We start from the raw sequence: 22,281 nt of genomic DNA on the forward strand, positions 1-22,281 counted from the left end.
AGAGAGAGAGAGAGAGAGAGAGAGAGAGAGACGAGAGAGAGAGAGAGAAGAGAGAGAGAGACAGAGAGACATTTTGAGAGAGAGAGAGTCTTATACATATAGTCTTATATCTGGTCTAAGGTCTTATATCTGGTCTAAGGTATTATACATGTACAGGGAGGAAATTAGGCCACTTTACTCGCCAAATGCGAGTATTTTTTACGTTTGGCGAGTGATTCATGAATACCACTCGCCAGTCTGGCGAGTATACAAAAAAAAAAACATTCTGCAATCACTGCACTGGCAAACGGTGCGCGTCTTCTGAGTGCTCGCTTTAGTTGACAGTGCCACGAGAGCACTGCACAAGACCACCCGCGGACATATAATGTTTAATAAACGTTCGCGCAGTACTGGCCAACCCGCGGACATATAATGATAAAAGTCCTGCGTTACTAGGCTAGCCATCAGGAGCACTCTCAAACGGATAACGTTAAACACAGCAGAAGATGGAAAACAGACAGACTGACCAACGGGGAACTGCATCCAACCCTAGTACAACCCTCGAGTATAAGTTACTAAGGACACATTTAAATCACAGAGGTGTAATGTTAGTCTACTGGAACTGTATACAGTGGTTAGCTTCTAGTTAGCGTTTTAGCGATAGCTGCTTGCTAGCTAACGTTAGCCCCGTGTGCTCAAAGCAGCCAGCTAGGTGTATCTGTTATGACTATAATGTTTCCAAAAAAGCACCGGACTACGACGTAAGGTTAGACATTTTATTTCATGCTCAAAAGCCCATGGCTTGCACATCGCAGTCACGAAAGGGGCTAGCTCAACCAGTGCACTGTGCACAACAGCACACCAACCCAACTGACGTTACCACAACACTTGACGGTACTTCACAGCACTGTCGTAAGACCACCGTGCTGTCTTAAAGGCACAGTGTGCCTACCCAGATGCATACACAACATTGACGAGGCTTGACAACCGAGGTTCAAAGTTAACTTGATTGAAAACTTTATTAACAGATTGCAGAATGGGTACAATACAGTACGGCTCAATACACACAATTGTTAAGGGGATGCAGACCAGAGAAAGACTTTCGTCTTGTTTACACCAGGGTCCCCCATTTTCAATTCATCATAACATATGACATGCAGATAGACTACTGCTACATCTATACATTTCACATCTATCTATACACTTCACAACATACTTCGGTGTTTTTCTTTCACTGCCCAACCCAGTCCAACCCAGCATCTTTCACTGCCCAGTTCAGCCCAACCCAGTCCAGAATAGATACCTCTTTCATGTTAATATGTTTTATGCTAATATTGTGAAGAGTAGAGATTAATGTTTTATGCTAATAAATATTTTAAAGAATAGAGACACGGTGTGATTATTTTACTATGATTGAAAATCAATTTAGACGAAGACATACAAAGAAGTAATTATCACAATTAGCGATTTTTTTTGTCTGGTAAAAAATCTGTTTGGCTGGTAAAAAAAATCAGATACTCGCCAGTTGGCTGGTAAGCCAAAAAGTTAGTTTCCTCCCCTGTACATGTACTGTAGTCTAAGGTATTATACATGTAGTCTAAGGTCTTAAACATGTAGTCTAAGGTCTTAAACATGTAGTATAAGGTATTATACATGTAGTCTAAGGTCTTAAACATGTAGTCTAATGTCTTATACATGTAGTCTAAGGTCTTAAACATGTAGTCTAATGTATGTAGTCTAAGGTCTTAAACATGTAGTCTAATGTATGTAGTCTAATGTCTTAAACATGTAGTCTAATGTCTTAAACATGTAGTCTAAGGTCTTATACATGTAGTCTAAGGTATTAAACATGTAGTCTAATGTCTTATACATGTAGTCTAATGTCTTAAACATGTAATCTAATGTCTTAAACATGTAGTCTAATGTCTTATACATGTAGTCTAAGGTCTTAAACATGTAGTCTAATGTATGTAGTCTAATGTCTTAAACATGTAGTCTAAGGTCTTATACATGTAGTCTAAGGTCTTAAACATGTAGTCTAAGGTCTTATACATGTAGTCTAATATCTTAAACATGTAGTCTAAGGTCTTATACATGTAGTCTAAGGTCTTAAACATGTAGTCTAATGTCTTAAACATGTAGTCTAAGGTCTTAAACATGTAGTCTAATGTCTTAAACATGTAGTCTAAGGTCTTATACATGTAGTCTAAGGTCTTAAACATGTAGGTCTTAAACATGTAGTCTAAGGTCGTATACATGTAGTCTAATGTCTTAAACATGTAATCTAATGTCTTAAACATGTAGTCTAATGTCTTATACATGTAGTCTAAGGTCTTAAACATGTAGTCTAATGTATGTAGTCTAATGTCTTAAACATGTAGTCTAAGGTCTTAAACATGTAGTCTAAGGTCTTATACATGTAGTCTAATATCTTAAACATGTAGTCTAAGGTCTTATACATGTAGTCTAAGGTCTTAAACATGTAGTCTAATGTCTTAAACATGTAGTCTAAGGTCTTAAACATGTAGTCTAATGTCTTAAACATGTAGTCTAAGGTCTTATACATGTAGTCTAAGGTCTTAAACATGTAGTCTAAGGTCTTATACATGTAGTCTAAGGTCTTAAACATGTAGTCTAAGGTCGTATACATGTAGTCTAATGTCGTATACATGTAGTCGTATCTACCTATGATGTAGCCTTTCTCTTTGACAGACAGTAGTACCTACCTATGATGTAGCCTTTCTCTTTGACAGACAGTAGTATCTACCTATGATGTAGCCTTTCTCTTTGACAGACAGTAGTACCTACCTATGATGTAGCCTTTCTCTTTGACAGACAGTAGTATCTACCTATGATGTAGCCTTTCTCTTTGACAGACAGTAGTATCTACCTATGATGTAGCCTTTCTCTTTGACAGACAGTAGTATCTACCTATGATGTAGCCTTTCTCTTTGACAGACTGCAGCGTTGGGCGTCTCTGAAGGAACCTGCGTAGTTTGGTCCGAACGCGACCCGGGTCTGTGTCTGATGTACCTGCTGTACTCCTGGTGGCTAGAGAGAGAGAGAGAGAGGGAGAGAGAGGGAGATAGAGTGAGACAGACAGACAGACAGACAGACAGACAGACAGACAGACAGACAGACAGACAGACAGACAGACAGACAGACAGACAGACAGACAGACAGACAGACAGACAGACAGACAGACAGACAGGCCGGCCTTCATCGTTACTTACAGCTCCTCTTCCTGTCCTTGTCCTCCTTGTCTGAGGAGACATTGTCCTCATCGTCCTCCTCCGATTGATGGTCCTGGTCCTGGCCATGAAAATACATACAAATCCATCATCATGGTTATGTTGTGAAATGTATTCTGGAGTTAAACACGTCATCTAAAATAAAATGACACCTCATCCTTAGATGGCCTGTGACATTCTGAATGCCTTCCTGAATTGCAATATTGTGTGTGATTGCTTTTTCTGCAGAAAAACAATGGTGAGAATTGATGTATTTAACCTGAAATCAAATACAACTGAAATTAACCGAATAGAACAGAACAGAATAGAATGAAATAGAACCAAATAGAACAGAACAGAGCAGAATAGAGCAGACCAGAATAGAATACAGTTGTCTAATGGTGTCTAGGGTCACAGATGACTCTGTGAGTGTTGCACTGCACCAGGTATTAAAATAGAATAAAATCAAGTAGAATAGAATAAATTACCAGCTGTCTGATGGTGTCCAGGACCACCTTGTGCCAGTCACAGATGATGCTCTCGGTGTCGTATTGCACCAGGTACTCACAGCCCTGACGAGTCTTCAGCTGGACACAAAACCAAAAGAACAACAACTAAATACAACTTAATAATGTGTAATAAAAAAATAAAATAAAATGAAATGAAATAGTGTAAATCAAATCAAATCAAATGTATTTGTAAGGCCCGACAACACACGTTAATGTCCCCATGGGCCGGACACGTCTTCTTTAAACAAGTCAAGAAGAAACATAACAGTAAGTCAAGAACAAAACAAGAACACCATAAGGTCCAACAAAAGTACAATAAATGCAAAATAAATGAATGAATGCAACACTCCCAGGCATACCCCACGCGAAGGTAAGGAAAAACTCACTAAAACCTAACAATAGGGAAAAAATGCATCACAGGCAGTGTGGAGGAGAGAAACCTTAGAAGGGCCATTCAAGGGGGGATCTCCCTTCTTAGATGTCGGTGATAGTAGTGTTGCAGACTAACAGTTGATAAGCATGCACTCATGTGTGTAGTGAAACACAGATGAGTGCATGCAATAGCAACTGAACATTTTGAAAAATTAAAGATAGAGCTGATAGCGATAGCAACTGAACATTTTGAAAGATTAAAGATAGAGCTGATAGCGAAAAGAAACTACACCATTTCCAATGGAGTGCAATACCAGCTGGAAGGCGTAGGCGGCGGTATTTGCCCTTTTGCGAGCTCAGACCCATTCCCAATGATAACATCAGGCTGGATGGATGAAAATGAATGGATATAGCTAATAAAAGAAATAACGATTAAAACCAGAGTTTTCTCGTGATTGGCGCTGAACGGTTGGCGAGTTAACCCGACTTTTCTCGTGGCTGGCGTAGAATGAGTTAAGTTCAACAAAGTGTGTTATTTTGATATTCCTTAATTCCACGTTGAAATTATGCGATACATTAACACATTGAGTGCCAACGACGAGAAATCTCGTTGTTGGCCGCCATGCGTTGAGTGCCAACAACGACAAATCTCGTTATTTAATCGTTATTTCTTTTATTAGCGATATCCATTCATTTTTCATCAATCCAGCCTCACGTTATCATTGGGACTGTCTATGAGCTCGAAAAGGGGAAATACCGCCCCCTATCGTCTCGCGGATGGTATTGCACCCATTGGAATGGACTCAATGAAAATGCATGTGAAAAGAAAACTCTGGATTTTTTACTTCTCAGGCATGTAACCCGATACTATTGCATTCATTGGGGCAACCGAAAGCAGCGTGGATTATCTGTTTCAAGGTCTAATGTTGGATCAATAAACGTGATCGATATTTGGAATGGCGATCAGGAATTGGAATAATCTTTTTGCAGAACATCTGATCTGAGGTAAGGAATCTATTTTACCAGTTTTGGGGTAATCAGATGTTTTTTTCACATATTTCACAACGTGTCTGTGTGTATGTGTGTGTTCAGCCCGCTTCTCTAGCGTGCATACGTACACATATACTATCGATAATCTAGCATTTATTTGAAAACGATTCATAAATCAGCCGGAAAATGACAACGTGTTTTGTGTATTCCAGTAATTATTATTATTATTATTCTTTTTTTGAAATTTTCAAAACTATACTCGTATTCAAAACGGTATAAAACGGAAATGTACAGATGAAAAAACAATCAGTTTCGTACATGTTGACTGCAAGCAAGTCATTGATAAGCGACGGGCGTATTAGACACATAGCCATAATTTAAGATATAGTTTATGCGTTCGCAAATATCCATTGACTAAAGCGTTGGCACTCAAGCGATAAATAGCCCAACCCATGCTGGCAATCAAAGTGTTAAGTGTCGGGTCGCCAAAAGAAATCCTAAATAAAATGGGGTCACGGTATGAAAAAGTTTGAGAACCCTTGCTCTATCAGACAGTAAATAGAGTACTCTATCAGACAGTAAATAGAGTACTCTATCAGACAGTAAATAGAGTACTCTATCAGACAGTAAATAGAGTACTCTATCAGACAGTAAATAGAGTACTCTATCAGACAGTAAATAGAGTACTCTATCAGACAGTAAATAGAGTACTCTATCAGACAGTAAATAGAGTTCTATCAGACAGTAAATAGAGTACTCTATCAGACAGTAAATAGAGTACTCTATCAGACAGTAAATAGAGTACTCTATCAGACAGTAAATAGAGTACTCTATCAGACAGTAAATAGAGTACTCTATCAGACAGTAGAGTTCTATCAGACAGTAAATAGAGTACTCTATCAGACAGTAAATAGAGTACTCTATCAGACAGTAAATAGAGTACTCTATCAGACAGTAGAGTTCTATCAGACAGTAAATAGAGTACTCTATCAGACAGTAAATAGAGTTCTATCAGACAGTAGAGTTATATCAGACAGTAAATAGCAGTAGATGTCAGGCACCTCCAGAACATTCTTCTTGGAAGACTTGTCTTTCGGAGCCCATTTCAGCGTCGCTCCTCTCAGCTCCACCGTGTACTCTGGGACTATCTGGTTGGTTTTACTCTGGAAAACAAGTACTTCATCATTATAACAAAGAAAAACAAGTACTTCATCATTATAACAAAGAAAAACAAGTACTTCATCATTATAACAAAGAAAAACAAGTACTTCATCATTATAACAAATGTACGCATAAAAACAAGTACTTTATCATTATAACAAATGTACGCATTAAAAACAAGTACTTCATCATTATCGGAAATGTACACAGACAAATAAATACTTCATCGTTATCGGAAATATATCCAGCAAAAATCTGTAAAAAGTCTTTGGAATCAAGGTTCATCGTTAGATTTATTGGAAACAAACATCCCAATTTTCAAAGGTGTTGGGTAATGTATTTACAGTAGTATTAACAGTAGTTAAAGTGTGGAGTTATGTATTTACAGTAGTATTAACAGTAGTTTAGTGTGGAGTTATGTATTTACAGCAGTATTAACAGTAGTTTAGTGTGGGGTTATGTATTTACAGTAGTATTAACAGTAGTTTAGTGTGGAGTTATGTATTTACAGCAGTATTAACAGTAGTTTAGTGTGGAGTTATGTATTTACAGCAGTATTAACAGTAGTTTAGTGTGGGGTTATGTATTTACAGCAGTATTAACAGTAATACTGGGTTATGTATTAACAGGCTCTTACATAGGTGCCAGTAGGAGCAGATTTGGGGTCTCTGTGGAAGGTGAGGATTCCTCCGTGAAGCACCGTCCAGGACTGGCTCCAGTTCTTCCTGCAGAACACAACACATCATCATCAGTATAATACCTTGTAGCCTATTTACAAAACAAAAGAGTGAACAGTCTAAATACTGTAAAAACAGACAGTAGAATAAAGCAGAATAGATCATCGATGCCTACGCTGCCAAGACGAAACGTTGCATATTGCTGCATTAAGATAAGACAGTGGTTAATCGTATTGGATGCCTTAATTTGAACACTTAATTTGCACTATATATTAAATAAGTGGGGCTCCCTGTAGTAGCCTAGTGGGTGTGTGTATTGTATGAATTCATAACCATGGACAACACTGTTTGCAGGTGCACACACTGTGCTCAAGCAAAAAAGAAAAAAGAAAAAAAGCCTTAAATGCTAGGGAGATTGTTAGTCTTGGAAATTAATTTGTGTGTCACCACTCTCCCCCCCTCAATAAATTGGTCAAATGATGCTAAATAACGTAAGGTTATCCTATAACCCTAGTTATATGATACTGGCTGAGCGTCTCGCTCTGCCTTCTGAGATAACCCATTATCTCTAGCACCTAGTGTGCTCTGGGAAACAAAACAAATGCACCCACTTGCACGTGACCATGCCACTCCCATGCGTCCCCTATATTACACCGGAAGTGGTCACGCCTCACCCTTCCCAGTTTGATTTCCATGAGCGGAAAACATCCAAGGGACCTCAGGGCGCTAAGAGCGAGACGCCACTAGCGTGAGGAGGAGGGCGAAACGCCTGAAGCACCATATCCCAGGAGCGACAAGAGCTCCGGATATTCTTTGGCACGAAGGCCGGATCAGGCCACAGAGTCGCCTGCTATTGGCCTGAATAGACAGGTACTCAGACCGCACAGAGAGAGCATATGGCTCACCCACGCATTTAGCGGAGGTGATGGCCCAAAAAAGGAACGTGGTCATAAGACAGACGATCCAACAGCGCCTGCTCAAGAGGCTCAAACGTGGCCCCCAACAGCCTTTCCAGAACAGTTGGAGGTCCCGACTCGGAGACAGAGAACGTTCCACAGGCTTGAGACGCCGTGCGCCAAGCAAGAACGTCCCACGAGAGGGTGGCTGAACAATGTTCCGCCCCCACTCTCGACCATACGCCACTTCCCTGCGTAAGCCGCAGTAGTGGACGGAGCGCGCGCGTGGCGTTAACCACAGAAGAGTCAAGGCGCATCCCCACCAGATTCACCCTTTCAGCAGCCAAGCCTAGAGGCTGCCCCAGAACAGGAGGCAGAACAGAGTTCCGCGCGCCTGAGAGAGGGCCCGCGGTGACCACGGAACAGGCCACGGCGGGGCCACCAAGAGTCAGGGCCGGGAACCACACAGCCGAGCCCCGGCCCGGCGCGACCAGGATAAAAGTCCCACGCTCCTGACGTACCCGCCCCAACAGCTGAGCTATCAGGTGTATGGGGGGGAACGCATACAGAATCCCGGGCGGCCACGGATACATCGAGAAGGCATCCACCCCCAGAGAGGGGTTGTCCTTCCGACTGACCGAGAACCACAAGGGGCACTGGTGGGACAGTCTGCTCGCAACAGGTCCACCATGGCCTCCCCGAATCGGTCCCAGACCTGTCTGACTATGTCTGGACATAGTCCCCACTCGCCGGGGTGAGGACCGCCCCGCGACATCACATCTGCACCCACATTCTCCCTGCCGGGAATGTGGAGAGCCCTCAGGCTGCGCAGATTGAGAGACGCCTATAGCCAGAGCTCGACCGCCGCCCGGTGCAGACGGGGGGAGCATACTCCTCCCTGTCTGTTGAAATACGACGCTGACGTCGTGTTGTCCGTCCTGATCAAAACATGCTTGCCCACCACAAGGTGGCCGAGCCGTTTGAGGACCAGAAGGACTGCCTTCAATTCCGACACATTGAAATGTAGTGCAGACCGGGCAGCATGGTCCTGCCAGCTGCCCCCTACTGCGTTGGCCCGACACATCCCCCCCCATCCCGTGAGGGAGGCGTCGGTGAAGACCGTGACGTGTGACAGCCTGCTGCCCATGGGGACTAGGGGTGGGAATCACCAGTTTCATCATGATACGATACGATATCGATTCTTTGGACAACGATACGATATTTGCCGATATCACAAAGTCTCTCACGATACAATACGATACGATTAGATTCAGGTGCCTGCGATCGATATGAGATGATATCATATGCCCATTTAACACAATCGGTAACATTTAGATCAACAAAAAAAAGGTAATGAAAATATCATTTGACATTTGTATTTTTGAGCTCTTCCAGACATTTAAAGGAAAATCAATCTATTGTTTTTAATACAAATAGACCTCCTGTTCACTGTAAAGTGCCACGTTTTTATATATTGAGCTTTAAACTTTAAGCTACATTTTTTGGAACTCAAAACTCACAACCTCCCTCTCCCAAACCGTTCCTACAACAATTTGTTGATGTTGCATGATCATGTATAGGCCTACATTTATTATGTATTATATTGTTTATGTTTAAATAACATTTAAACATCAAACTCCTCTGACCTCATCTGGTCTTTCCAAAGACGCGCGCACACACACACACACACAGAAAGGGAGAATGCTATGCTGTAACATCTACACACACGGAGCTACTGCTGTTGTTCTTGGGCAGATATGAGACTCGCCACAGGATTTTCAAAATAAGAGTATCGATATGAATCGATCTTATTACATCGCATCGATCCGATTCGATTGTTGATAATTACATCGATGTATCGATCTGGATCGATGTATCGTCCCACCCCTAATGGGGACCCCGCTGGTGAGGGCCCCAGGCCCTCCCCAGAGGGCGAGGTCCCCCAGTACTGACATGGGAACCTGCAGCCGCTTCCACTTGTCTCTCACCGGGTCTATTTCCATACTGGAAAACCACCTCTGTATCCTCCTCATGAAGAGGAGGCCAAGAGGGACCACAGAGTGAGCAGATGCCATCATACCGAGCAGGCGCATCACAGACAGCGCCGTAACCGTCCTAGGACGGAACCTCCCGAGCGCGCCGAGGGCCGCTCTGAGAGGGATGCCCATATAGATCTTGAGCTTAGAAATAAGCCCAAGTACTCCACCCGTTGACTGGGAAGAGGAGAACTCTTGTTCCAGTCTACAGCAAAACCCAGGCTGGTGAGGAATCCCACCACCTGCCTGGTATGAGACCTGGCAATCTTCTCTGACCGGCCGAGGACCAGAACATCGTCCAGGGTAGAATAAAATTCGTATACCCCTGACGACGCAGAGGCCCCAGCGCGGTCTTCACGCACTTGGTGAAGATGCGAGGAGCCAGAGAGTAGCCGAACGGCAGCCTCTGGTACTCGTACACTAAGCCCTGAAAAAGGAAGCGTAGGTATGTCCTAGGAGGGAAGATCGGGATGCGAATACGCATCCTTCAGGTCTATGGAGGTGAACCAGTCCCCCACCTGACAGCGCTTAACAGGTGGGTGACAGTCAATATTCTGAATCTTCCATGGGACAGGTCCAGTATGGGTCTGACCCCCCCCCCCCCCCGATTTCTAGGGGCACCAGAGAATATCGGGAGGAAACGCTGCACATCGCGTCCTCCCATGGGACCACAGCGGCCTGTTTCGCCGCCAGAGAACAAATCTCCTCGGCCAGGGCTGTCACTGCCGCGGACTCTGATAATAGAGTCTGTACCAAACCCAAAAACGGAGGGCGGGGGTGTGTAAACTGTAACACAAGCGCCGCCCTCAGCATTCTCTCCATCCACACTGACATATGGCTACCACTGCAGCCATACGTGGTAAAAATTCCAAAGCGCCCCCGCCGCCAACTGCCGCTGGTCCGCTAGGAATTGTAGATAGGTGGCCCGGTCCCTCCCGCTGTGCGTTGTCAACCCTGGTCTCGCCAACCGCGCGAGCAGGGTGTCTCGTGGAGCCGGGATATCGCACCCTGACTCTACCAACGAGGCAATCGCACCCAAGGGGGGGACCTCGACAGAAGGGGCGGTCTGATACAGGGGAAGCGGCCATCACCCCTGGTGACATAGGCTCCCCCGCTGAGCATCTTCCCGGCTTAGCTTGCTGAGGACAGCCTGCTCTGCAGCTGGACATGCATGGTGTGTGGTCCTCACACTGCCCGATAGGGTGGGTCTCTATACACCGTAGCCCTGTAGTGATATTACTACCACCCAAATTACGCGTGCCTGCTGACCACCGCAGGATCGGAAGTCCAGACGGGGGAGGCACTAACGTAATACCTGGCCTGGCGAGGGCGGGGCTGGGGGGAACCCACGCTGCGACCTCCTGGGCCTAGAGTTCCCACTCTGACAAAAAAAATTTGATACAGGGAACCCTGCTCCGTCGACAGATACAACACCAGGCTCACCAAACACAGACGCAGGACGTGTGGTGTGGGAGCCGCTTGACAGCACAGCATTCTCATAGACAGACCCAGGCCTAGCTAGCAACTGGGTGTCAGCCCCTGTCTCCGTGAGAAGCGAAATGTGGGGCCGCTTGCGCTTCACTGGAAGAACGCGGCCTGCAGCCAAAGGGGACAAATCAGAGCCCTGAGTCCTGTAGCGTAGTGGGGGGGGGAGTAACCGGAGAGCGTGCTAGACACAGCTAGATGGCAACGTTTTTTTAGGGCGTGCCCATCTAATATAGCCGATCCCTCGGGCCGCCGAGGCTGTCGGCCTTGTGATCACCAGTTTTATTTGTCTCCAGGGTATCTCAGGCGGGGGAAACATGGCCGCTGGCCGGGGGCCTCGCCGCAGCCGCTGGCGAGGCCGTGCTCTCACCGCTGGCTGCGCGGTGTGGGGCGGTGTGGAGCTCAGGTCAAATACCGCCCGCGCCTCCGTGGACAGACCAAGGTCCACCCGCAGAGAGGGGAGCCCTGAGGAGGAGACCCCTCCCCTCCTCAAGGGGAGATTGCTCCAACCAAAGATGCCTGTGAACAACCGTTGACAGCAGGGTTAGAAATTAACATTTTTTTTCAGGACTTTTTTTGCCCCCCTTAATTGATTTTCGGGGGCTTTTTTTTGTATTTCGGGGGCACATAATTCTTATGATGAAAATGAACATAAAGATTATAAAACATTGTCAACACTTTTTTTTACAGTCTTCGTCCCTATGTTTGATAACGTAATGTTAATGTCTCCATATATAGGGCTCTACGCTAACCTTTTTCCCAAGGAGCACATGTGCTCCTAAATAGATTTCTTATAAATAAAATCAAAAAAAATATTTAGGAGCACACAAAGAAATTTAGGAGCACAATGAAAATTGTTCAAGTAACACAGAGTTTATTAACAAACTATTTATTACATGCATAATGTGCGTGTGCATACTAAGGGCTAAACATCTGTGCAAATAGCACATACCACCAAAATCACAAATTGGCCCATGCCTACTAGACGCAAGGGATATCGGTTGTCAAGCTGCTTTTGTATGTTGTAGTCTTGTCACGATACCAACATTTTGACTTTGCTACAGATAGGTAAGGCAATGGAATATATTATTAGATGACAGAACATGGAAAATTCTTTATACAATTCTTTAATTCATTATAATTGAAACGCTATTGAATAATAGTTAATTAATAGTTAATACAATTATTCTGTTACAGCTACAACTGAGCTATAATTTATACGTATAGCTACTGTCCATCAATGTCTTCCTTTTGAATGAAATAGGTTCAGGAGAGAGAGATGTAGAGAGGGAGAGGGAGAGAGAGCGAGACACACACAGATGGACACAGATATTCTCGGCCCCCCTTTCCTCTGAGCGTTCCCAGTGATGGCTTACTATGTGCGTGTGTGTGTACGTGCGTGTGCAAATGGAAACGGGACACACATATGTGCAATAGCACACACCACCAAAGTCACTGGCTGGCCCACAGTGTGCGTGTATGTGCGTGTGCTAACTTCGCTAACGTTATCCACCTCAGTAACAATAGCGATAGGTTATGACTATAACCAAGTTCTGTCAATAGTGGTGACGCTCGGCATCACTCATGCACTATCCCCGCATACACGCGCACTGAATAAAATTCCACAATTTACCTTTATCCCAGTATTCGTCTGACCACACCCCTCGTTAGCTTACCTTCATAAGCAGGTGTGTGGTCACCTGCTCTCCTCCTTCCCAAGCTTTCACCACAAGGTGAGATCAAGGGCTGCAGCGGCGTCGGATGCCGAGCGTCACCACTATTGACAGAACTTGGTTATAGTCATAACCTATCGTTCTGTATCATAGTGGATCCGCTCGGCATCACTCATGCACAAAGGGAGGCCGAGCGGAGCCACCGGCCGACAAATACACCCCGCTGAAAGCCCCCCACAACCATCAGAACAGGGAGGGCCAAGCCCCCCCCGACCCCCCCTAATGGAGGGCACCCCCCCTATTAGAGGTTTCCCGGGAGGGCGACGGACCCGACCGTGCGAAGAGGCACTCAAGCAACTCAACGCACAGGGTGAGCAGACCGTGGCCTGACCCCACGACTACACACACGCACAACCCGCATGCCACCCGGGAACGAACGGAGGAAACAACCTCGTTACTGCCCCCAGAAACACGGGGTCAAGGGCAAACCCAACCCCGTGGCAAGGCCGTAGCAGCGGAGCGCGAAGGAAGGCCCAGACCCACCAAAGGGACTGGACCCCCTGGAACGGGGGCCCGGAGAAGTCCATGATGCCAGCATCAAGACCCCACCAGGTGGGCACTTAGTGACCCCGCCCCCCACATCGCCAGCGTATTCGGACAAAGGCCCCTCAGCCGAGCGGGCCCTGTCCCCCCAATAGTACACCGCCTGGCACACTGACCCTGCAGAACAGGCAGTCAGCATGGCCGTAAGCACACAAAAAAGGTTAACCAACGGAAGCAGGCAGCGCACCGGGGAAAACCAGGCAACAGGCTGTTAACCCGAGCCTGGAGACTGCGGACGAGACAGGCGCCAGAGGGGACAGCTGAACACAGCCGCCCCGGCGGAAGGGGCGCATGCTGGCGTTGTTGCATGACCAAGCCTCCATTTAAAAAAAACCCACCCAGAGGGGTTGAGGCAGAGAAGCAGGGAACAAACTTAACTTTTTGACTTACCAGCCATTTGGCTGGTAGATTTTAAAAACTACCAGCCATCCAGATGTTTTACCAGCCAAAAATTATAAATAGCTTTTTAGTATATCGCCATGTGTTATTATTACTATATAATACTCTAATTACCGCACAGTGCGCACAAAAAAAAAAAAAAGTTTGAATGCATTTTTTTTTTTTTAGTAGTCTACTCTTATAGCCTGCCTCTAGTCTAATGGCGCTTTTCCACTGCATAGTACCTACTCGACTCGACCCGCTTTAGGCACCTGGTACTTCGTTCCTTTTCCACTGCAGCCAGGTACTACTACTCCGTTTGTCTCCGTGTGGGGAATGGGGATGCAGGCGGGGCCGCCGCCGCTCGCTTGTGTACACTGAAAGCTCCGTGGGCATAATGTCCGAGGGCTTGCAGCAAGCCAGAGTTTAACACAGTTTCAATCAATCAATCAATAACAACATTAACCAGACTCTCGTTGCGTCTATTCTGCCAACGCTAACGTTACCTCTCATTGTGTATTCTACCAAGCAAACCCGGGTTTAACGTTACCTCTCTATATCGGCTGACTGTAGTATTAGGCTAATAACAACAACAAACTTAACACATCAGCGATCTTGTTGTGACACTAAACTCTCCGCTCGGTGGTAAATTGGGTTGATGTCGGTTTTGTTTCATCAATAAATAAGGCAGAATACACAGTGAATCCATTCTTTTTTGTTTATTGCACTTGGTTCTGTCGCAAACAAATCCTGAATGAAATGCATCCTTAGCGAGGCAGTAAAGATGGCGGCGCGGCGTTCTGTTTTCGTTCAGAGGCTACAAAGTGTGACGCGTCGAGTAGGGGGTATCTGCAGAGCCGCAGAGCCAGGCTGGACCAATAGGGTCGCTTGGAACCGAGTAGGGTATATCTGCAGAGCCGCAAGCCAACTTTATTATTATGATAAAAAACAGCGGTGACGCGGTATTCAGCCTAACTCTGGGGTGAGCGTGATGCAACAGCGATCGCGGCAGCTCTAGCCGACGCATGCAGTGGACTTTGTTGGCCGCCAGATGGCGCCCAGGCCTTAATTTATGACGGCCAAACATTAAATCTACAAGCCTGTGGCGGTGGGCGTGTGACTAATTTGTACCCTGCAGAGAAGGCTGACACGATTGGCAGACGTCATGAACGTGCAGGGGCACCCTCAACCGGTTAACCCGGGAGTTGACACTGCTCCAACACACCAGAGAACCAACCACCTAGTCGTTACCCTATGCGGTGGTTGGTCCCATAACCCCTCAGGAAAAAACTCCAAAACATACCTGCGGCACTACCGCAGTACCCGTGTTCCAGTTTCCAACAGGGTTATCCCGGGCCTACGGGTCAACGAAAACATTACTTCGGACCGGGCCCGGTGATACGGGGAGCACAGGGTCCCCCGAGGAGGTCAAAGACCACCCCAACAGGCCCCTCTTCGCCATACGTAAGAGAAGAGCGCAAGAATGGAAAACCAGCCCCAACACCCCGTACTTGGTATTCCCAGGAGGTCACCCAACCAAGTACTAACCAAGACCAACCTGCGTGGCGGCCGAGATCCGACGAGATCGGGCGTGTACAGGTTGGCACGGCCGTAAGCCATTACGACAGTGTAGAATACAATGCACCCAACAAGGGTTCCATAGCGCTTAACCCTGTGACACCCGGACCGACCCGGCATTTTTCCCCCCTGAAAAAAGCCCAAGTCCCTCAGGGTACCAGAACAGCAGATCTGCATCCCCGGCGGACAACGGGTTTAACTGATCCGGACCAGCGTGACCAGAACCAGTCCCATGCCCTAACCACACCGACATGCCAACTCCAGGAGAAGGGGCAGATATGCGTGTTGATCTTAAACATGAAAAGAGGGCGCCACCCAGACAGTCCCATTTATACCGGGCTCAGTGGCCCACCCCAAGGGCGTGAGACCCCTCTACCAGCGTTTCCGTTAGCCGGTAATTACCGGTATTTGACCGGCAAAATCTGTTGAAGTCCGACATATTTAATCTCTCCGGTCTTAATGTCCGGTGAAAATAATTCCCTGAGTCTAAGCACAATTTGATTATTTGAATTGTATTAAAATAGGCTCAAATTAAATAGCCTATGCGATGAACGAAACAATCATTACATTTGTTTCATCGTTGCTTCTAATAATGACAACGACGTTGTCAGCGAGAGCTTAGTGCTGGGTGTGCGAACTTTTGTGAAGCTGCAGAGCCGGAGCAGCAGCAGCACAGTGCAGTACTCCAGCAGTACTCCAATTCAGCCATTGGCAATTCAATGTTGGGTGGGGGGCGCTGCTGTGCGGTCCCCAGAAAAGAGCCAATAACAGCTGAATCTGCTGCTCTGCATCGACATACTCTCGCAAATAAGTCATTGGGAGGTGGAGAGAGAGTCGTCACGAAAACCCACGATAATGTTGCCGTCTCTCTCTGCCAAATTTCTCAGTTCTTCGCTTGATATAATTAATACAAATGTCCAATATAACGGAATTCGTTAGCTCATAAAAATGTGATCATAACAGACTGTTGTTAATTAATGTCGGGCGACTGCCCACAGAGGTCTATTTGATTTAAAGTCGGCAGTGTCTCTGGACTTATTTTATTTTGAATATAATGACTTTATACGCAAAAGTAGCCGAGTTTTAAGTAAAAATATTATAAATCTACATGCCTTGATGATGTCATTCTTTTGTTTTGTTGTCATTCTTTTGCCTATCAATTGTTTTTAAGCTCAATAAACTCTGACCGGAATTTCTCTCATTTGACCGGTAGATTGAAATCTACCGGACACTGAGGCCGGCAAAAAAAATGTCTAACGGAAACCCTGCCCTCTACCTATGTTCTGATCTATTCCGTTAACAGGCTCTCGGAAGAGGAAAAAATCCCCCATCCCAGTTGTCCTATAAAAACGCTGTTTTAATAACGAACAACCAAGGCGTACTAGCCTCCTGCATGATTCTGAACAGAAACACCCCGAGCCAGCACTATGTATGCGTCGAGACCCAAACACATCAATGAATAGTCTAACCAGACACCAACATTGGTCCTTCAAGTCGCCTGGGAGAACGACAAGAAGTTTGTCGTGCTTCATATTCTCCACTCTTTTTATTATTTAAAAAAGAAAGAAACAACGACTGACATGAATCCCACGTGACGCAGCCGAGGGTAATTTTTTTTTACATTTTTACATCCCGCCACCCCTACCACAGAGGAGAGACGGAACTCCTCAGAGAGACTTCCCATGTGAGCCATAGATTGAAAAGTCATGGTAACATTGAGTCATGTGACCAACCGACTCAAGTTACACGTATATCGAGCGTAGTAGAACAGTAAGTTCTTACGCTCTGCCCCGACAACTTGACAACAACAGACCCTACATACGGGTCTAAACTCATGGAAGCCGTCGTCCAATAGAAACGTGCCTAGTGACGTTTACTATGACGGGGGGAAACCCAAGACTCAACCGCCTGTGATAGGTGCGGAGTCTGGGAAACCCTCCCCCCCCCCCCCCCCGTGCCAAGCTGCCTAACAGCTTGGCCCTGACCGAATGAAAAGAGAGTCCAATAACCCCCTGACCAATCAGAAGAGGGAAGGAGGGGTTTATCCGGTACCCCCTCGCAAGCCCAACCCTTGCATACGACAACAACAACAGCCGTATGGTACCTTCAGTAGCAATGCTAATGAATAGCGCAAGCTAAGTCAATGCACGCTAGCCACAGACACAGCTGTGAACAGGGTTTATAGCAAGGCCAAGTTGTGTGTGTGTGTGAACCCGACACCCGTATCTATGTTGTAAGACACAGAAAAATCTGATAGAGAGAGAGAGCGGCTGAGCCGCGGTACGTTTTCATACGAGCATTACTGCAAACCAACACAATAGTGTTGCAGCCCAATATCACTGTTTAAGCAACAGAGTACAGAACTAACCTCTACCTATGTGAAGATTCAGGTCGAGGCAGAAAAACCCCTTTTTCAACCGAGTGTAGGCTGCAGGCCTTGCTTAAGCTCTAACATGAATGTAACGTCTAGCCCTCCTATCAAACCCATACTAGCGAAAGATTCACACGTTGCATCCAATGTTTCCCCTAAGGTGCGCCCGTGCACGCGCGCACATGGCAAAACGCTCCCGTGCACATCTGAATTCTGTCGCGCACAGAAACGATTGTGTAAAATAAGCATGTAGTTAAATTGACTGGCGCGTTGCACCGAATACTACGGTAACCTGTTGCTTGTGACGTTACCAAGAGAAGCCTCGCTTTCAGTGCTTTGTGGGCGTCACTACTGCGCGCTCACACAGACACACACAACAGAGCAGGAAGCACAGATCCGACCAGCATCGCTGGCTCCTCACAATGCCAACGCGAAAATGTACATTACAGATGAAATGCAGAGAAAATTCCCAATTTATCGTCCCGGTCGAGACTAATTGGAAGCGGAGTGCAACGCATGCAAAGCTTGACCATATGTTTCTGTGTCTAATAAAGTGGTGGCGATCTCAAAGCTCACATGGACACAGAAAAACATTACAAACAAAGCAGTGCGAGGCGAGAGTTTGATGGCAAAGTTGACCGAATTGATTGAAGTATGCAGCTATACAGAGAGAGAAAGAAAATAATTGAAAACTATTTTGATGCCTCAAAATGATGTTTTGGTTTGATAAGATGCTTGTTATGATACAATCATTCTAAGGATTATGTGTGTAATAAATTAGTTTACTACACTAATTGCAACAAATCTGAAACTGCATAGTGCACTTTTAAATTAGTATCTTTGTGAGGTTACTGTTTTATAATTTACATTACATTGAAAAGATACAAAGATATATTTTTTAAGCTGGATTTTCTAATACAGAATAGGTATTATTTAGAACATTACTTCATATTTTTCTTGTTATTTATTTTGTCCAGTAAGACTTGAAAATATATATTATTTTGTCATAGGTTGATTTAGTTATTTTCTTGAGATTTGTCAGATAGATTACTTTAGGCATAATACAGCATGTTGAGTAACTTTGGTTATATAGAGATATTATTTTGTTATATAAAATAATATAAACAATAATTGTATATCCATACAGAGGAGGCATACTTTAAATATATTATAATGATAAGGCATCTTTGAGTAAACTTTGAGTATCATTAAGTATCTTGAGGCTGAAGGCAGTGTCCTCTTTTAAAAAAAAATCACAATATGGTCACCCTTGAAGTCGCATTATAATTCACTTAATAAAATAATGACGAGTCAGCCTCCTAAAAAGACAAAAGTTAGTGACACGACTCACACCGCCGCCGCCAATGTAAGGACTTTGCTCTGTATCGTCAATCAATGGTCAAATAAATATTTGATTAAGGAATATAATATGCCTTTTTGTATTATTTCTCTCTGTATCAGCAAAATTTATATATTTTTATGTTAGACATTGAGGGAAATTAAGATTCTGAGATTTTTTACAAACCGCCGCTTATCAACTAACCGGTTAATCGGCAGGTGACTTATGTTGCTCAGTAGTTGCTGATGTCTGCTCAGGAGGTTTGAGTGTTTGCTCAGACCGAAAAAAAATTAGAGGGAACATTGGTTGCATCGCCATCATATGTTTGGTGAATAAACACACAGTTTGTTAACAAAAAATACTCTTCATTTTTCAACAAAATCATAGTAGGGCCGGGAAGGGAACAAGTCATTATCTTAGCGACGCCTGCCACGAGCCGCTCGGGATTTGCCACCCCGGGGAGCCCCGGAGGGACGGTAAACGATCGGCGGCTGGTCACGACGATCCCTACCGTCACCTCCGGGCGTAGATGGGCCGGCTGCAGTGGCGGAGGCGCCCTCTCTCCTCCTGGCCTTCTTCGCCGAAGGTCCAGCAGTGGCGGTGGTAGCAGCGGCGGCCACGGCGGAGGAACCTCGACGACGCGGCGGCCGTCTGACTCCACCGGCAACATCGGGCGGGGGGAAATGAGGCTGGAGCACGGAGCGCTCCTCCTGCATCTCCCTGCAGGCCGACCCGAATAATCCAGCATCGGAGAGGGGTGCCGTCATAAGTGGAGTCCTCTTCTTCTCCGGCACACACGCCTGCTCCAGCCAAAGGTGGCGCTGGATTAGAGTGGCCAGGGCGCGTACTTTCCCAGCGGCTATAGCCTGCGGCTGAATCAGATGCAGGATGGCTCCTGCCGACTGGGCGAGCTGATCATGTTGTAAATCAGTCAGCTCCGTGCCGCCCGTCAGTATCCCGGACATGAATCTCGCCAGCTGCGCGATGTTGGAAGTGGCAGCTAGAGATTGCGTCCCGGAGATAAATGACTGGTCACTCCAAAACGCCAACCGCCTCGCCAATTTCCCTTGGGGAACCGGCTTCCGTAACGGCTCCCACACCACCTCAGGACAAAGGAGCGCCGCCATCGGCCTATCAAGCCGTGGCACGCCCTCCTTCATGCCGTCTACCAAACCCACCACCCGCGTGACTTGCACGTAGGCGGGAGTAAGGCCCATGATGTGGGAGACCACCTGTCCCTGACGGACGTAGGCCTCCATTGAAGGGAAAAATGGGCAGACAACGTCCACCCCTCTCACCGGGCAACGTTGCCATAGATGACCTATGAGATCGTCAGGGATAGGAACAGGCAGTGGCTGCGGCAGCGGCACGCCGTTTGCGACTGCCGCCGCCGCCATGAGCTCGGGGAACAAAGCACGCAGTTCCCCCTGCATACTTTCCCCCTCCAAGCCCGCGTCCCTCACATGCAGCAGACCACTGGTTAAGGAGCCACATTCTGATAGCAGGGCATCCCGCCGCCGAGTCGGAGGTTCTAACCCAACATCTGCGGACGAGGAACCCCAAGGAGACATCTCACCCCCCTCCAGTGTTACCTGGACAGGCGGGAGACATGTCTCCACCGGGCCTTCGAACAAGAACCCGTCCGCCTCTATCATGTAGTCCTCCGTTTCCATCGGCCATGTAGAGTCAGACGCATCCTCATCCGGCTCCAGCAACTCACCAAAACCAGGCCGTTCGCGTCTGCAAGCCACCATCTTGCGACGGGAGCGAGCTGACGCAAAAAGTTTGCGTCTCAAATCCCCCGCAACTAAAGGCGTCAGCCGCCCGACAAGGGACGACTCCCCGGAAGCAGAGGAACCAGAGCCAGAACCAGGCCATCCCACAGGAGACGGCGCTGGTGCACCAGCTCCTTGGAGAGGCAAACTACCCATCGGACGCCTACCGGGCGTGGCTGCCGACCACGAGAGAGGCCTCAACCCCGCTCCAAGACGTACGACAGAGGCGGAAATGGAGAACCGCTGGTAAAGGGTGGCGTTGCGAGCGCGGCCCTCCGAGGTAAACATTATAACTTAGCTTTTTTCTTTTGAAATATATGAGAAGAAAAAAGCAAGAAAAAATTTAAACACGTATCAACTTTCTTCAACTAAACAACCTCGTCAAGTGTGGGTATCTACCGAAGGCACTTCCTTGTGGTGAAAGTGAAGAAGGAGGCGAGTAGGTGACCACACACCTGCTTATGAAGGTAAGCGGATTGGGGTGTGGCCAGACAAATGTTGGTATGTAAAGGTACATTGTGGAATTTTTTATTCAGTGCACGTGCACAAAGTGAAGTCAGTGCAGACTGACGCTGAGCGGAGGCCAGAATGAAATAGAACTGAGTTACCATACAATATACAATATACTATGTAATGTACTAATATACAACACTATATAGTGCAAAGCAGAAATGGGATGAGGTACAATTTAGGTACAATTTACAGTAAGGTGTACGAGTTGTAGTGCAAATCCTTTACCAATAAATATAAAGTGTGTTTAGGTGATCTAAAGTGTGGAGAGTGGGTGCTGCAGTGTGTTGTTTGTTTAAAGTGAGTGTGTGCGTGTGGATGTGTGTGCTGTGTGCATTTGATGGTTGTTGCATAGTGTTTATTGTTCGTTGAGCAGCCTGATGGCCTGGGGATTAACCTGAAAGGGTTAACCTTCTGTAGTGTGGTAGTGAAAGGTTAACATTCTGTAGTGTGGTAGTGAAAGGTTAACCTTCTGTAGTGTGGTAGTGAAAGAGTTAACCTTCTGTAGTGTGGTAGTGAAAGGTTAATCTTCTGTAGTGTGGTAGTGAAAGGTTAACATTCTGTAGTGTGGTAGTGAAAGGTTAACCTTCTGTAGTGTGGTAGTGAAAGGTTAACCTTCTATAGTGTGGTAGTGAAAGGTTAACATTCTGTAGTGTGGTAGTGAAAGGTTAACATTCTGTAGTGTGGTAGTGAAAGGTTAACATTCTGTAGTGTGGTAG

The 22,281-nt window shown here is 46.1% G+C and overlaps 1 protein-coding gene across 1 annotated transcript in view; it reads right to left on the reverse strand.

The window, feature by feature from the left end:
• Positions 1 to 22,281, reverse strand: part of LOC311240729 (rho GTPase-activating protein 27-like) — a 218,618-nt gene that overhangs the window by 20,400 nt on the left and 175,937 nt on the right. The window contains exons 13-17 of the mRNA XM_084329302.1: positions 6,879 to 6,966; positions 6,142 to 6,243; positions 3,698 to 3,796; positions 3,213 to 3,291; positions 2,911 to 3,030 (exon numbers count right to left, since the gene is read on the reverse strand). Of these exons, the coding sequence (XP_084185428.1) occupies positions 2,911 to 3,030; positions 3,213 to 3,291; positions 3,698 to 3,796; positions 6,142 to 6,243; positions 6,879 to 6,966 (488 nt within the window). The remainder of the gene's footprint in view (positions 1 to 2,910; positions 3,031 to 3,212; positions 3,292 to 3,697; positions 3,797 to 6,141; positions 6,244 to 6,878; positions 6,967 to 22,281) is intronic.

The sequence above is a fragment of the Notolepis coatsorum genome (genome assembly GCF_963971535.1).
Source record: "Notolepis coatsorum genome assembly, chromosome: 14".
Classification (NCBI taxonomy): domain Eukaryota; kingdom Metazoa; phylum Chordata; class Actinopteri; order Aulopiformes; family Paralepididae; genus Notolepis; species Notolepis coatsorum.